The 15,688-nt window shown below is 36.1% G+C and overlaps 1 protein-coding gene across 1 annotated transcript; it reads left to right on the top strand.

Annotated features, from left to right (window-relative positions):
* The first annotated feature begins 796 nt into the window (after positions 1–796).
* Positions 797–14,827, top strand: ssuh2.2 (ssu-2 homolog, tandem duplicate 2). Its single transcript, NM_001040377.1, is given in 13 exon segments — positions 797–825; positions 1,858–1,910; positions 2,205–2,294; positions 2,382–2,451; positions 4,557–4,686; positions 4,774–4,834; positions 6,731–6,849; positions 6,939–7,001; positions 7,094–7,182; positions 9,867–9,959; positions 11,030–11,135; positions 12,807–12,914; positions 14,528–14,827. Coding segments are annotated over 13 exon segments (1,149 nt in total). The 5' UTR covers positions 797–802; the 3' UTR covers positions 14,672–14,827.
* Positions 14,828–15,688: the final 861 nt, after the last annotated feature.

Here is a 15,688-nt window from a genome sequence, read left to right as displayed (position 1 = left end):
ACCTTTTGTAGTAAAACAAATGCTTTTACAAATGGTTATCAACCAACGCTTCAAAAACCATTCTTCAGCATTCTTTTAGCAGACTTGTGTTGTTTTAGTTATCACTGGAGGCTCAAAAATACTATAGTTATCTATAGTAAATTAGTGTGTTCTGAACAATACCAGAGTAAATTAACCTGTTAATTCTAGTTACTGGGGTAATGCAACATCCATCCATCCATCCATCCATCCATCCATCCATCCATCCTTCTATCTATCTATCTATCTATCTATCTATCTATCTATCTATCTATCTATCTATCTATCTATCTATCTATCTATCTATCTATCTATCTATCTATCTATCTATCTATCTATCTATCTATCTATCTGACCATTACTCTAAATATATATATATATATATATATATATATATATATATATATATATATATATATATATATATATATATATATATATATATATATATATATATATATATATATATATAAAACTATGGTATACTAAGATGCACAGTTTACTGAAGTAAAAACTAAAGTATTACATGATTTGTCAGTTTAATTAGCAAAGTGCTGTAAGTTTAAAAACACCTACTGTATTTTTCATTTGGTGTAGAAAAGATGTAGACAAAAAGACGTACATTATCTGACGTACAGTGTGTACTCTCTGGCTCTGCAGTTGGTTATTGTGGGTGCCACAAGCTTGGATTTGCATCATAAGTTGGTCTCAGGTTACAGCGCTGTAGTTCCTGTTTCCTCCCACTTCTCACAAAACGAAAGTTAGTCGAAACTATCACTGAACGATGGACAGGACGCATTTGCTGAGGTATGTTTGTCAAATTTACCGACAGAAGAAAAGATCTTTAGGAAGTAGCTACCTTAATAAGTAGTCTACGTGTAATGCCAGGGTTGTTGCCTGTGGTGTTTAAAGTAACCATGGTTTTTGGCGTATTTTTATAAGGGCATGTTTAATGCCATGGTAAAAGTATAATAAAAGGGAGTTAATTTGTGGTTATGATGGTTTAACAACAATTGTGTTTTGTGGGTGTGTTATTTGTTGCAAAACCGTGGTGGACTTTCATATGGGGGATATTAGTTTACTATTTGGTAACAACAGCCTGAATGAAACCAAAAAGCGGTGACATACATGAATCTCATCAACTTGAAATTCGTAGCCATAGCCAGCATATTGAAAGGGGTGATTCTTTTCTCTGAAAAAAGTGGACTTTTTTTCAGTTATACGCCTGATTTTCTATACAATTAGGAGGTTATTTTTTGTAATATGCATTTTAGTGATATTTTAGGCACTATAACGTAAGGCTAAGCTTTGCTGGAATAGCTTGTTAGATAACCACTCTTTATGATGTACCAAAAATATTTTCTACAATTTTGTCTATGTGCTTACAATATTATTTGACTACGAAGTGTATATTTACAAATGTGAAGCTATTACAGTTTTATAAATAATAATATGAGATTAGAATTAAAAAATTATAAAAAAACTATTTAAAAATTATTCATAAATTACAAATGTATTATCATTCAATATTTAAAAAAAGAAGAATTAAAACTTAAAGTTAATTAAAATATAATAAACAAACTGGCCAGCTCATTCAACTTTCCTCAGTCAGAATTTGTCCATTTGAATCATTAAAAATTAAATTTGTTTTCTCCTATCAGTTATTTTCACAATTAATGGTGGCATAGTAGTCTGAAATGGGAAAAATGAGCCCATGTAGTGGCTCTGGACTTTGTCAGATGGGGGAGGGTTTTTCGAACCACTCGAACCCTTCCTGGCTACAGGCTGTATTTTATGTGCAACACAATTTTATTTTGGTTTTATTTGTTTTTGCCACAGTGACCAGGATGAAGTCCATTCTGTCCCTTCATGTCCTGCTGGATCTTATGCAGGTAATCAAAATTAATTTGTAAATTATGTACTCAAGCATAACATAAAGTTTTATACATTAGTGACATATTTACATTATATCTAAACCCAGAATGTGTGAAGCACAAGCATGTGGACTGATTCAAATCAGTAAAAATAAGTCATCCTTTTTTTTAATGCTGCAAGCCTTATCATAATCATTAGATACAAGTTTCCTGTTTTGTCATAACATGAACAACACAGATACAGCTAAAAAGTAAAAAGTATAAAGAAATCAGATAGTATGAAGAAGTAAAGTTATGTTGTGCATTACACAGATCCGAACACAGAGGCAAATAATGGGGCGACGGCTCCTCCTTTAGATTTGATGCCTGTGGTTCCTGGATATGAGCGCCTTGGACCAAATAGTGAGAACTATTTCAGCAGCTTAATCTGAATCTAGGAGTGAGATGTATGTAATGAATGTGACAGTGAGTCTTTTATTTCACCCTCAGTTATTCCACCATCTGATTTTGGATCGCGACAACCAGAAGCCCCACCCAGAGCTCCCGAGAGACGCTTTGAGTAAGATTTCAGTGGCATAGAAGTGTAAAATACATAAACTGAGCAACAGTTATAATCATAATGCATTTTCTTTGTGAAAATATAAAGAAATAATATCTAATTCTGTTTTAGAACAGGTACATTTAATATTTATTATTTCCTTGCCAGTTAGAGTTAAATTTAGGCTAAAGTGTTGTGTCTATAATAATGCTAGTGATTGTTTCTGCCTGGTTTTCTTGACATGTTCTGAATTAATGAAGGAGGCAATTCTGGATTAATTAATTTATTTAGCTACACCTTATTTTCTGAGTCATTGTCATGCCATGCATTTTTCAATAGCTTAACATATCTAAATGCATTCAAATCTAAATAATAAAAGTAATTGTGATTTTTTTTTCTGATTTATTTTGGAATGATGTTTATAAAAAAAAAAAAAAAAAAAAAAAAATGTCTAAGTCTTGCAGTTGACTTGATTTCTAAGAATTATAAGTTGGTGTCACAACTTTGACTTTATAAACTTAGTTGTCAGAAATACAAGATATAAGATGGCTAAACTGTGAGAAATTCAGAAAATAAATTCAAGAGTTGTCAGAAATTAAGTCAGTATTGTAAAAATTTCAAGATAAACTTAGAAGTAATAAAATTAGAATGGCAAGGTAACTCAGAAATGAAAGAAATATAGTCAAAATGGTGAGAAATAAAGTCAGGTTTGTGAGAAGTCAGAATTTTTGAGTGATATGTACAAAACAAAACAAAATTGGAATGGCTAGACGCTGCATAATCTCAGAATCTAAAAGAAATAAACTCACGATTATTAAGAAAAACATCAAAATTGCAAGAAAAAGGCGATAATTGTAACATATAAACTCTTAGGGCCCTATCATACACCCGGCGCAGTGTGGCGCAAGGCGCAGCTCAATAGTCTTTTGGTAGTTTCAGCTTGGCGCAAGAGTCGTTTTGAGGCGTTGCGCTACGCTGTTTAAATAGCAAATGCATTAGCGCTCATATGTGCGCCCATAGGCGTTCTGGTCTAAAAAGAAAGGCGTTCTGAGGCGGACCGCTGGCGAGTTGCTATTTTGAGAAACTATAATAGATTTTTCATTAGACCAAAAATAACCCGATCTAAACTCCTCGCTTACGCACTGCTTAATACGCACAAGAGAGCAATAGGGAAATATCTTTACATATGAAAAAATTTTAATATTAAGGATATATATAGGATATAATAAGAATAGACATAGGATATAAATATAAAGGATTAAAATATTACAAAACATATTATTTTCTAGCCTACATAAATATGAAAAATCACTGCTTTTATGTCTTCTTCATCTCGGGAGGCTTTTTCAGTTCATTCATAACAATTTTGTATAATGTTATTATTATTAGCAGTATTATTTATTATATCCATATTTATATTTGTTTTATTAAAAACAAGCTTAGATTTGCCCACCTGTCAGGTTTTAGACCATAAGGGGCACAGCATGTGTTTGAGCATATAACTCAGGTTTTTGAGCACATTTTGTTATTATTATTCATTTATTCGTTTGCTGGAAATTATAACTAAATTTAGAAATAGTTTTGAAACGAATATTTGCGCTTAACAAACAAAATTATTTATTAATAGACTAATTGATGTCTGTGCGTAAAGGTTTCCCTATCCAAGAGCGAAAGTGAAAGTGTTCCATTATCTCTCATTCTCACGCGGTAGATGCTCTGTTTAACAGTTTTCTGTTAAAAAACTGTTAACTGTTAACTGTTTGCTTGTGAAATGCTAATTTTTTCCACTTAGACTTACTTTGCGTCCTGTAAATAGCGAATGCGCTCTTGGCGCGACGCAGCTGGCTCTTAAAGGGAATGGGAGATGAGACTCTAATTGGTTTATTCTCAAAACACACCTATAACTCATTAAGAAAATAAACTCAACCCCTTTAGACCATGCGCCATGGCGCAAAGCAGGTTTTCCCGTCCTTAAATTAGCAAAAACGCGTTCTGACTCGCCCTGAAAGAGTTTGCGCCCTGCGTTTTGCGCTCTGCGCACGGACCGTCAAAATAGAGCCTTTAATTGTAATAAGTGATGTCTGAATGATACAAACCCATCTAAAGTTTCCATGTGGTGTCCTCAGCATTCCTGCGATCAGTGAAGAACTTGCACAGGAGGCCTTCACCAATTATGTGTCCAGCAAATGCTGTTACAGCTCTAAACCAGTCAAAGAGATGGTGTTCACAGACCTGCAGTCCCTCAACACATATCGGGTTAGTGTCAACACTCACAAATATCTCTCCTGACTATATAATGATGGCATTAACTTTTATATTAATAACATTTACATGTCTTTACAGTACCGACTGGAGACTTTTACAGAGACCAGAACCACAGAATGGGACAGTGAACCCTACAATGGTGAGTTACCAAACTCTTCTTATGCGAGAGATGTTAAGAAACTGATGTATGTTTGAGGTATTATAAACATATTGTGTTAAAACGCAGACAAGAAGTTTCCATCTCCATCTGAGGAGTAATTTGCATAGATTTTTAGCACAAATATTGGCTTGGATTCAAATTAGTTTCTTTTTTTTTTACATATTAGTATCAAAGGTTTCACTCCATAACTAGAAAATAAATACATTTTCCAACTAGTATAAAAAAAATGCAATATTGTATATTTTCAAGCAAACTGTGTAACATGTCCCTCAGTAAAACCTTCACAATACAGATATAATTAAAACTGTATAGGTTTATGTAAGAGCTGTGGATGTCGATAGTTATGGCTCAGTGCAGAGAAAATAGTGTCGCCTTTAATAGTAATTACATTTACCACTTACTAGTGCCAGCTTTGCCTTCAAAACTGCCTTAATCCTTTGTGGCATTCAACAAGGTTCTGGAAATATTCCATGATGTGAATCTCCTGTTCCACCACATCTAAAAGGTGCTCTGTTGGATTGAGCTCTGTTGACTGTGGAGGCCATTTGAGTACAGTGAACGCATTGTCTTGTTCAAGAAACCAGTCTGAGATGATTTGCTCTTTATGACCTGGTGCGTTATCCATCAGAAGATGGGTACACTGTGGTCATAAAGAGATGGACATGGTCAGTAACAATACTTAAGTCGGCTGTGGCGTTGACACAATACTGAATTGGTAATAATGGGCCCAAAGTGTGCCAAGAAAATATTCCCCACACCATTACACCACAACCAGCAGCCTGAACCGTTGACACAAGACAGTATGGATCCATGCTTTCATGTTGTTGACTTTAAATTCTGACCCTATCATCTGAATGTCAGCAGAAATCGAGAATCATCAGACCAGGCAAGGTTTTTCCAATCTTCTTGGTGAGCCTGTGCTACTCAAAGCCTCAGTTTCCTGTTCTTGCGGTGTGGTCTTCTGCTGTTGTAGCCTATCCACCTCAAGGTTGGGCATGTTGTGCATTCAGAGATGATCTTCCGCATACCTCGGTTGTAAAGAGTACCTATTTGAGTCACTGTTGCCTTTCTATCAGCTCGAACCAGTCTTGCCATTCTTTTCTGACCTCTAGCAACAAGGTATTTGCGCCCACAGAACTGCTGCTCAATGGATATTTTTCTCCCTCGTACCATTCTTTGTAAACACAGATGGTTGTGCGTGAAAATTCCAGTCGATCTGCAGTTTCTGAAATACTCAGACCAGCTCGTCTGGCACCAACAACTCTGCCACATTCACTTAAATAATCTTTCTTCCGCATTCTGTTGCTCGGTTTGAACTGCAGCAGATCATCTTGACCATGTCAGCATGCCTAAATAAATTGAGCTGTCATGTGATTGGCTGAGTAGAAATTTGCTTTAATGAGCAGTTGAACAGGTGTACCTTATAATGATTGTAAGTGCAAAAACAGAAACACTTAAAAAGCTTTTCTTCCCATTAAAATGAAAAAAAAAAAAATGTTAAGAGCAAATAGAGCAAAATACTTAAACATTTGCATTGTGCGTTAACTATTATATAAAAGCAAGAAAGCACTGGAGGTGTGCTGCTTTATAAATACACAGGAATATAGCACAGTTCTCCCAAAAAACGAAATGCTTGTCATCATTTATTCATCCTCCACTTGTTCCCAACTGGTTTGCGTTTCTTTCTTCTGTTAAACACAAAAGAACTACCATAGTATTTTTAGTTCTTACTATGAACTTCACTGTCTGCTTTTTTCCATCATTTTTCAGAATATAAGAAGCTCATAAAAGTTTAAAACCTTTGTGTGAGTAAATGGTGAGGATATGTACATTTTTGGGTGAACTGTGCCATTAAGTATGCTCTTCATTTATCAGGTCAGGTGGTGGATGGAGTTGGAATGGCTCCTGCTGCGTGGAGCATCCCGGTGCCCATACCGTCCCTCTTCCAAGACTGTAAAAAATCAATCCGTGTTCCTCACACATCGACTGTCAAAGTAAAAAAATACAAATAAAAAACTTTGTTATTCATCACAATCATTAACTTGATTGTTTTTAGTCATTTTCTTGTGTATTTTAAATACAGGGTTGTCACTCATGCCTGAATCTCGGCAGATCTGCTTGCAGTAAATGTGTAAATTCAGGCAGGGTAAGTATGATTATCAGATACTCTTTTTTTATATTTACTTCTGTATTTTCTTTGTGTTTTTTTTTTTTCTTATTACACTTGTGTTGTTTCAGACTCGCTGTGGACACTGCTCTGGCACGGGATGGAGGTCCTCTCCTGAACGTCAGCGCTGTGGTTTATGTAGTGGCTCTGGCATGATTAGGTATTTTTTTTTAAAGTCCAGCATCTTGTATAATAATCAGAATAATAGAGAGGGGTCTGGATGCAGACCTGGTGCAGTGCAATCTGAGCTGCATCCAATGCTTTTTAATGGGCTCACCTAACCTCACACCTAACCCTACCCATCACAGTGATATCACTCGCTCCATTGAGTGCATTGTGTCTGAGATTGCATCGCTGCATCCAGATACTATTGAAATAATTCATGGAATTTCTGTAATTTCAGCTTTGGCTGAAGAGTATGCAACCATACCATACCAAGATTTTTTTAATAATAATAAATACATGTTGTTGGGTGTGTTATTGTGCTGGTATTTTAGCTGTTTTAGGCCTGCCATGGATAAATAAACATGATGCTAAGTCATTTATTCATTCATTTTCCTTTGGCTTAGTCCCTTTATTCATCAGGGGTCGCCACAGCGGAATAAACCCTGTGGATGTCTTTCCAGCTGCAACCCAGTACTGGGAAACATCCAAACACACTCATTCACACTCATACCCTATGACCAATTCAGTTATTCACCTACCGCACACGTCTTTGGACTGTGGGAGAAACCGGAGCAGTTCGAGGAAACCCACACCAACACGGGGGAATATGCAAACTCTACATTGGAATGCCAACTGGCCCAGCCGAGACTCCTTGCTGTGAGGCAACAGTGCTAACCACTGAGCCGCTGTGTAGCCCATACTAAGTAATTGAATCTTTTATTGAACTGATTTATTTAAAACATCTGATTGTTTTAGAAACAAAGCAAGGGACTGCACGTGTGTTAAAATCTGGAGGGCTCATCCTTATTTCTAAAGTTTTCTAAAGCTTGATTTATACTTTCGCCTGGCGCCGCATTGTGGAGCTCTGCAAACTGTTTGCGCACCTCACGAAACGGACAAGTCTTTTATACTTGACGCGTTTGCCACAGTGATATTCTTTAAAATGACAGGGGGCGGTCAAAAGAAACTGACCGTAAAGTAAGACAGATAAACAGAGGAGCAGATCGTTTCCGGAACTACGTCATATCATTATTATCATTCAGTATTTTTAAACAAATAGTTTTTTTTTTATATTTTATAAATTATTTTAATTATTTTAAAGATTTTTATAACCATTCAAAAAAATGTAATCAAACTTTGATGCATTACTTGCTTTTGTTCATATCTCAGACAGTTTTACATATTAAAGTTTAAAGTGTTAGTTTATAAAATTTTAATGACAAGAGAACATGGGTTGCTCTACAGATATATATATATATATATATATATATATATATATATATATATATATGTATATATATATATGAGCAATATCACACAAGTAGCAGTGCGATATGGCTGTATATCGGCACTGGTGGGAGGCGTGCGTTGGTGCATTGCCTTAGTGGCCCCACCAGTGCCGATATACAGCCATATCGCACTGCTACGAGTATGATATTGCGTTTATACAACAGTTTGACGGCATAATTGTGTATATAAAAACAAAATCAAACATGGAGAGTCTCAAAAACCCCTTTGTATGAGGAACTACTTTCTTCCGGATTCAAATCATGAGCTGACAGTTAAACAGTTGAGCGTGCATCTTAAACTTTAGATCTGTAGTGTCTGCTTTTTGCTGGCTGTATGTGGGCGGAGTAATACACAAAGGGTAAAGAGGCTGTACGAGTTCTGATATTGCAGAATATCGCACGGCTATCAGCCAATCAGATTTGAGAACCAGACAGAACTGTTGTATAAATATATATATAAAAGGAAAGAATAAAAGTAAAAAGAGTACATGTTTTTTTTTTTTTTTTAGATTTAGCCCGCTTCACAATTGACACATTTACTTTCTGGCTAGTTTCTGTCCTCTTCTTATGCTAACAAGACAATAATGGTCCAAACCATTATCACCAATAAAGCCTAGCCATCAGTATATTGTAAACCGATAGGTTCAATTATTTCTTTACAGTTAAGACATAATTTGTTCCTTAATTATAGTTTTGTAACTATTAAATTGTTTTAAATGTATTTTTTTTATATTAACATCAGTGTTAAATTTATAAATGGTGGAAAAACACATTCTGTGATTGTGTACCTGGGTCTCATCATGCACTCTCAAGCTTCACTTGTTTCCTTTACTTGTTTCCATGCTGCCTTTTTGAAGTACATTTCACTTTATTAAATTTACGAGTGAAGCTTACATGGGCATACCCTCGATCTCTGCTTTATAGGTCCTCTGCAGCACCTATATGTCCCACAATGCAACATGATTGTGACACCACAACAGTGTAGTTCAGTAGTGCTCAAGGTTTTAGTGCATTTCATTTAAACCCATTGAGATGCTCCACCAGTAGTGGACACTTGTGTGATGTAAACAATGACGTACATCTGAGGGGATGTAAATGAGTGAAGGGCATAAAAAATTAGACTGGAACGCAGCCATAGTGGCCAGTTTTATACATTTCAGTTTGTAATGACACTTCAATATGGCGACTATAATTGTTTTTACTCAGTAGTGCCCTTCAGAGGGCGGTATATCCTGTATGGGACTCACCATGTCTTTATGAGTGAATCGTTGAATAAATGCTTCGCTCATTTTATTAAAATGTTCTGCTTTGGCTTTGTTTAGAACTTTTTCTATCACCACAAGAGAACAAAACAGAAGTATTGTGCTTAAAATTTAAATCTGTTTTCCAGGTGTCATTCATGTGGAGGAGTCGGTTCAATCACTTGCAAAACTTGCCAAGGTCACGGAAAGCTTCTCTGCTTCATCAAACTGATAGTTACATGGTAAGATAACTTTAGCTATGGTTGATTTTCACAACACACATTAGCCCCTTTCACACATACAGACCTTTCCGGAAGATTACCGGCAATTTTCCGGAAAGGTTGTATGTGTGAACAGGCCCTTTTTGAAAATACCGGTAAATTCGTTCTGGCTATTTTCCGGAAAGAGAAGTTGTAACATTACCGGTAATTTGCCGGAATGCTGCGCCATGTGAATGCAGGAGAAAGATTGTCGGAAAGAGCGCGTCCACGTCTAGAACGTGCTGACTGGAGACACCTGCTTTAGCCAATCAGAACAGTCACACGCATTCACGTGCGCGCGGTTTATGAGAATAAAAGCCTTTGAATATTTTTCCAGACACCTTTAGCTGCTAGATGTTAGTCAGATAACGTTTCTATGTTCCTTCTAAATGCTAACTGTGTAAATAGTCATTGATAAAATGTTTATGATAATCCATTGTTTGTTTACCTTCAAGCTTTGCGTGTGCCCGTGAGCGCCCAAAGCGCCAGCACACACATATCATGAACATCTCGACATGCGAAAGTGTTCCTCTACATGTTTTTATTGGAGTTGTACTCAATACTGATCCATCCAAAGAGTTTTTAATGAAGTCAAATGTTTACAAACACAAGCGCAGCCGTTTAGAGGTCATTTCTGGTTAATGATGTCAGAATTTACCGGGATTTTGCGATGGATGTGTGAATGCTCTTTTCCGGAAAAATTCCGTAACGTCCTCGCCTGTGTGAACAGCGCTTTTTTGGATTTACCGGTAAAGTCGTTCCGGATTTACACCGGTATCACTGTGTGAAAGGGGCCATTGTAAAGCTTACTGCAGGGCTGTCCAAACTCAGTCCTGGAGGGCTGGTGTCCTGCATAGTTTAGCTCCAACTTTCTTCAACACACCTGCCTGGAAGTTTCTAGTGTACCCTGATAGAGCTTGATAAGCTGGTCCAGGTGTGTTTAATTTGGGTTGAAACTAAAAAATGCAGGACACTGGCCCTCCAGGACCGAGTTTGGACACTCCTGGCTTGCTGTGTTCAAATGAGCTAATGCTCACTTTTTATCTTCTCAGGAAAAACAACATGCACGTGTCTGTCATTGACAAGGGTTCAGGATTCCCTGTTGACCTCCTTGATCAAATCACTGGAGAGAAGCTGCTTACTGATATGGCTCCGATGGTGAGCAAACACAACATGGTGCTCAGAATTACTTTGCTATTTAAAGGAATTTTCCGTTACGCGAGAACAAAAGCTGGAAAACATCCCACAAACAACCGAAGCTAAGCATGTCCTTCAGAAATATTTTAGTGTTGGTCAGTGAAGTCTGTTATTAAAAATATCTTCACATTGCAAATTTCAAGTGCAAAAAGGGAATTTCTTAAAAGTGCAGCAGCAAAAGATAAGAGGAAAGATAAAACCCATTTACAGTATGATATACTGTAGTCCGTTGTGTATCGGAGTTACGTTCTAAAAATAACCCCGATATACAGTTGAAGTCAGAATTATTAGCCCCCCTGAATTATTAAACCCCCTGTTTATTTTTTCCCCCAATTTCTGTTTACTGGAGAGAAGATTTTTTCAGCACATTTCTAAACATAATAGTTTTAACAGCTTATCTCTAATAACTGATTTATTTTATCTTTGTCATGATGACAGTACAGAATATTTTACTAGATATTTTTCAAGACACTTCTATACAGCTTAAAGTGACATGTAAAGGCTTAACTAGGTTAATTAGGTTAACTAGGCAGGTTAGGGTAATTAGGTAAGTTATTGTATAATGATGGTTTGTTCTGCAGATAGTCAGCAAAAAAATTAGCTTAAAAGGAATAATAATTTTGTCCTTTAAATGTGTTTAAAAAAATAATAACTGATTTTATTCTAGTCGAAATAAAACAAATAAGACTTTCTCCAGAAGAAAAAATATTATCAGACATACTGTGAAAATTTCTTTGCTCTGTTCATCATTTAGGAAATATATAAAATAGAGGAAAAAATTCAAAGGGGGGCTAATAATTCTGACTTCAACTGTAGGTAAAATCTGTGAAGTAGTCATCTTAATTTTTTTTTTAATTATTATAGATGTTCTAAGGCTGTAAAACCCCTCACTGCACGCTTTATACACTCAGACAGACATTAATATTTTCACACTTTTCTTTCTTGTTTAAATACTCTCAAAGTTCAAACTGTAGTAGAAACATAGGTCTTTCAGAATAAACGTTGGACAGTCCAGGATGTACCGCTGGATCGCGTCTCATTATAGTTGTTAAGCGTGATATTTAATTAATCTTGTCTCTATCTAATGATTCTTCAGTGTTTTGTAATCTGTCAGGTAACGTGTCATAGCGTCAGTACACTGCTTCAATCATTTCCTTTCACACTTGTACTTAGTCATTTTAGCGAAAACTTCAGATACTGTTGGTTGGTTCCTGTTGGTTGTGCACCTTTTTTCACCAACCAAGTTTGGTGATGCCATTATAACAACACAGATCACTCTGCCTATTCATGTTAAAGTCTTGCGGAAAAAGTGATGACAGGTGGTTATTTGTGTGTAACTTATCTTTAATTATTTATGATTTATTTATGGGCCAAACAAAGACCATACAAGTCAGGTAGTTGAAGTGGTAGGCTACAAATAATTAATTTGTGATGAATTAATTAATTATTCATAATCAATTAATTCATCGCCGCCTATGATGAGGATGCCATCATCCATCACGATGTTTCCCATAAGACAACGTACAATGCCAAATTGGTCAACATTGTCCTACCCTTGTCTATACTGTATATTTGATTTTAGTACATCTTTGTCATCTAAACTTACTCTAAAGCATTGGCTCTTCATTGCAGGTTTACCCAGTTGTCAATTTTCCCGACCGCTCGGTGAACGCAGTGTCTGAAAGTGCTGTGAGGGAACATCAGGCTCAGTTCTGCACCACTTGTCGTATTCTCCAACAGGTAGTGTATAAACCCTGTACACTAAATATGTGCACTTGTCTCTTTAAGGCCACATCTCAGCCTCCCACTCCCACTTCCAGGAATTAATTAAATAACCTCTTCCTGTTGACTCACATCCAGAAATTCCTTGAAGAAAGCAGATTAGAGCTTGCGTTAACAGCATACTGTCATATGGTCTGGATATTCCAACATATTTAAACAAACGAGACACAACGCTGACTAGGAATACAAATAAAAACAGACCTAGGGTCCGTTCTTCGTACGTGGATTACTCAGTTAGCTGGATTTGGATATTGACGATTTGACACGATCCAGGATCGTTTCGTTCTTCAAAGCTGATCCGAGAGTTGTTGTCATGGCAACAGTTCTGCTAGGTCAAACCTGATCGGGAGCAGGTTCAATTCATATAAACAGGATTAGATCGCTCAGTTCAAGCAAAGATAATACAGAAAGTATGTTCAGAATTCTGATATTTTCTTACAGTAGTAGTTATATACACTTGGGAAAAGAGTAAATATTTTTAAACTATATATATATAAAGTTATTGTTATTAATAAAATAAATAAAGTTATACTTAATAATAAAATGTATGCAATCTGCACCCTCGAAATGAAAGTACAAAGACTGCCACCTGGTGGTGCAAAGAGAAAACTTATTGATATGAACTTTTTAGATCACTTTAGTACAAATTGTGTATAATAGAAATGCACAATATGTGGCTTTTTTTAAAAGCAATAATACATTTATGCTGTCATGAACATGTTTTGACAGTTAATATGACGGTGATTTGATGCTTCACAAAAGTTGCAGACGCCTTTACCAATATCAAAAGGCTTTTGTAAACAACCAGTTATTCTTTACACTGATTAAAAAACAGCTACTATAATAAAGAAAATCTTTTCTAAATGTAGAACTAAATACATTGATATGCAATGAAATACATGATGAATACACTTGACACATGAAAGTGTAAAGCCTGCAGCTCACAACAAATGTGAAAAGTTACTGCGTGTCATATTTAACAAGCCGTTTACTGCTAATTTGATGTAATTTTGCTCACATGGATAATTGAATATTAATCAGATGATGTCATTACGCTGCTGTGCCGTCAGCCAATCGTTGCATTTCTGATCATGATTTCGAGGATCGGTAGATCTGTCCTTCACAACACACGCAGCGATCTCAGATCAGTTCATCCAGACATTCTAATCTGATTCACGAACTTGTTTGAAGAACCAAATTAGCGAGAGATCAGTTATCAAGATTAAAAGATCCAGGATCTGCCAAATCATCTTAGATCATTTAAGCGAGGTACGTAGAACGGACCCCTAGTTACCCTTTGTGAAAAATAAATAATGCTGTTTAATACAATTATTTTAAATACAGTTCATGTATTGTATGATGTGGCTGTTTGTGAATGTGAGCTCTCCCAAAAAACTACTTGAAACACGTTGTCAATATTTTCAGGCTTATTTAACCTACATAGGGCAAATTTGCATAATCACAAATTAGCATGATGATCTTTAACAACTCCCCTAGAAAAAAAATAGTAAAGCTGTAAGGACAAGACATGCTCTAACCTTGTGAGTTTTTTTTTTTTTTTCATTTTCTAGAGGCAGACCATCGAGCTGATTCCTATCACACGAGTTCATTACATCTGGAAGGAGAAAACCCACATTTATTTTGTTTATGGAACCGAACACAAGGTTTTCACCAAGGATTACCCTGCCAAATGCTGCTGCTGCTCCATCCTTTAAACATGCAGGGAAAGAACCACAATTGAATGTTTATTATAAAACATGCATGATCATACATGTATGAATTACATGTATGTGTTTGAGCATGTTTTATTCTCTAAACTATTGAAGACATTCCTTCTTCATCTTAAATAAAAAGGGCTTTTTTTGGATGCATGAAAATGAAAGAGCTGCCATGTTTTCAGATATTGTCAGTTTTTATTCAATTTTAGACGACATGTTTCCAGTGTTTTAACTTCAGAAATTAATATTTGATGGAATAGCCCTGATTTTCAATATTTTTTGTTCTAAAAAACTACTATAAATGACAATATTGTTATTTGATATTTGAAGGAATGTCGTCAGAATCAAACACAACATTTTACTCAAATCTATAAACCCTGTAAATTACAGTTACATTTGATCTAGTTACAGTTAGTTGCAACATAGGCTCATTCTGAAAACGCAGTTCTATATACATTTCTGGAGATCGCATATTATGTAGACAGAGGTATGTATGGCTGCATTTCATATTTAAAATGAACGCTACAGGACGGTATGATGCAGTTCCTTTTTACGTTTACCAGCTGACCGCTTATCTCCTCATGGACAGCAGTTTTGCTGTTACCAGTTTGTCCTGTGGCTCAACATGTACACCGGTTGACTCGAGACACAAAATGGAGTTGTTTATGTTGAAGGGGTTTGAGTCTGGCGAAGAACGGTTCCAGAACGCAGGTGAGACAAAAACAAAAGCCAAAAAATAACAGGGTAAGAATGTGATAAAATCTGAAAACATTGTAAAATTTGGGGGGGTGGGGGGTCAATCTGTGCTTTTAAAAACACTATTGGTTGGGATTAGGGAAAGAGGAGGGAGGGTCAGTCAGTCAGTCATTTAGTTAGGCCCAATTCCAATTCTACCCCTTAGCACGTGAAGGGGTAAGGGTGTCCCAATTTTCTTAATCTTGAAGGAGAAGGGCTAAGGGGAAGGGGGAGATAGCCCTTCGAATGGAAATTTTTCAGGACGACACTCGAAACCAA

Source organism: Danio rerio, chromosome 22, assembly GCF_049306965.1.
Source record: "Danio rerio strain Tuebingen ecotype United States chromosome 22, GRCz12tu, whole genome shotgun sequence".
NCBI classification, from domain to species: Eukaryota; Metazoa; Chordata; class Actinopteri; order Cypriniformes; family Danionidae; genus Danio; species Danio rerio.
Note: the sequence above shows the minus strand (reverse complement) of the source record. Positions and strands in the feature narration are given on the sequence as shown.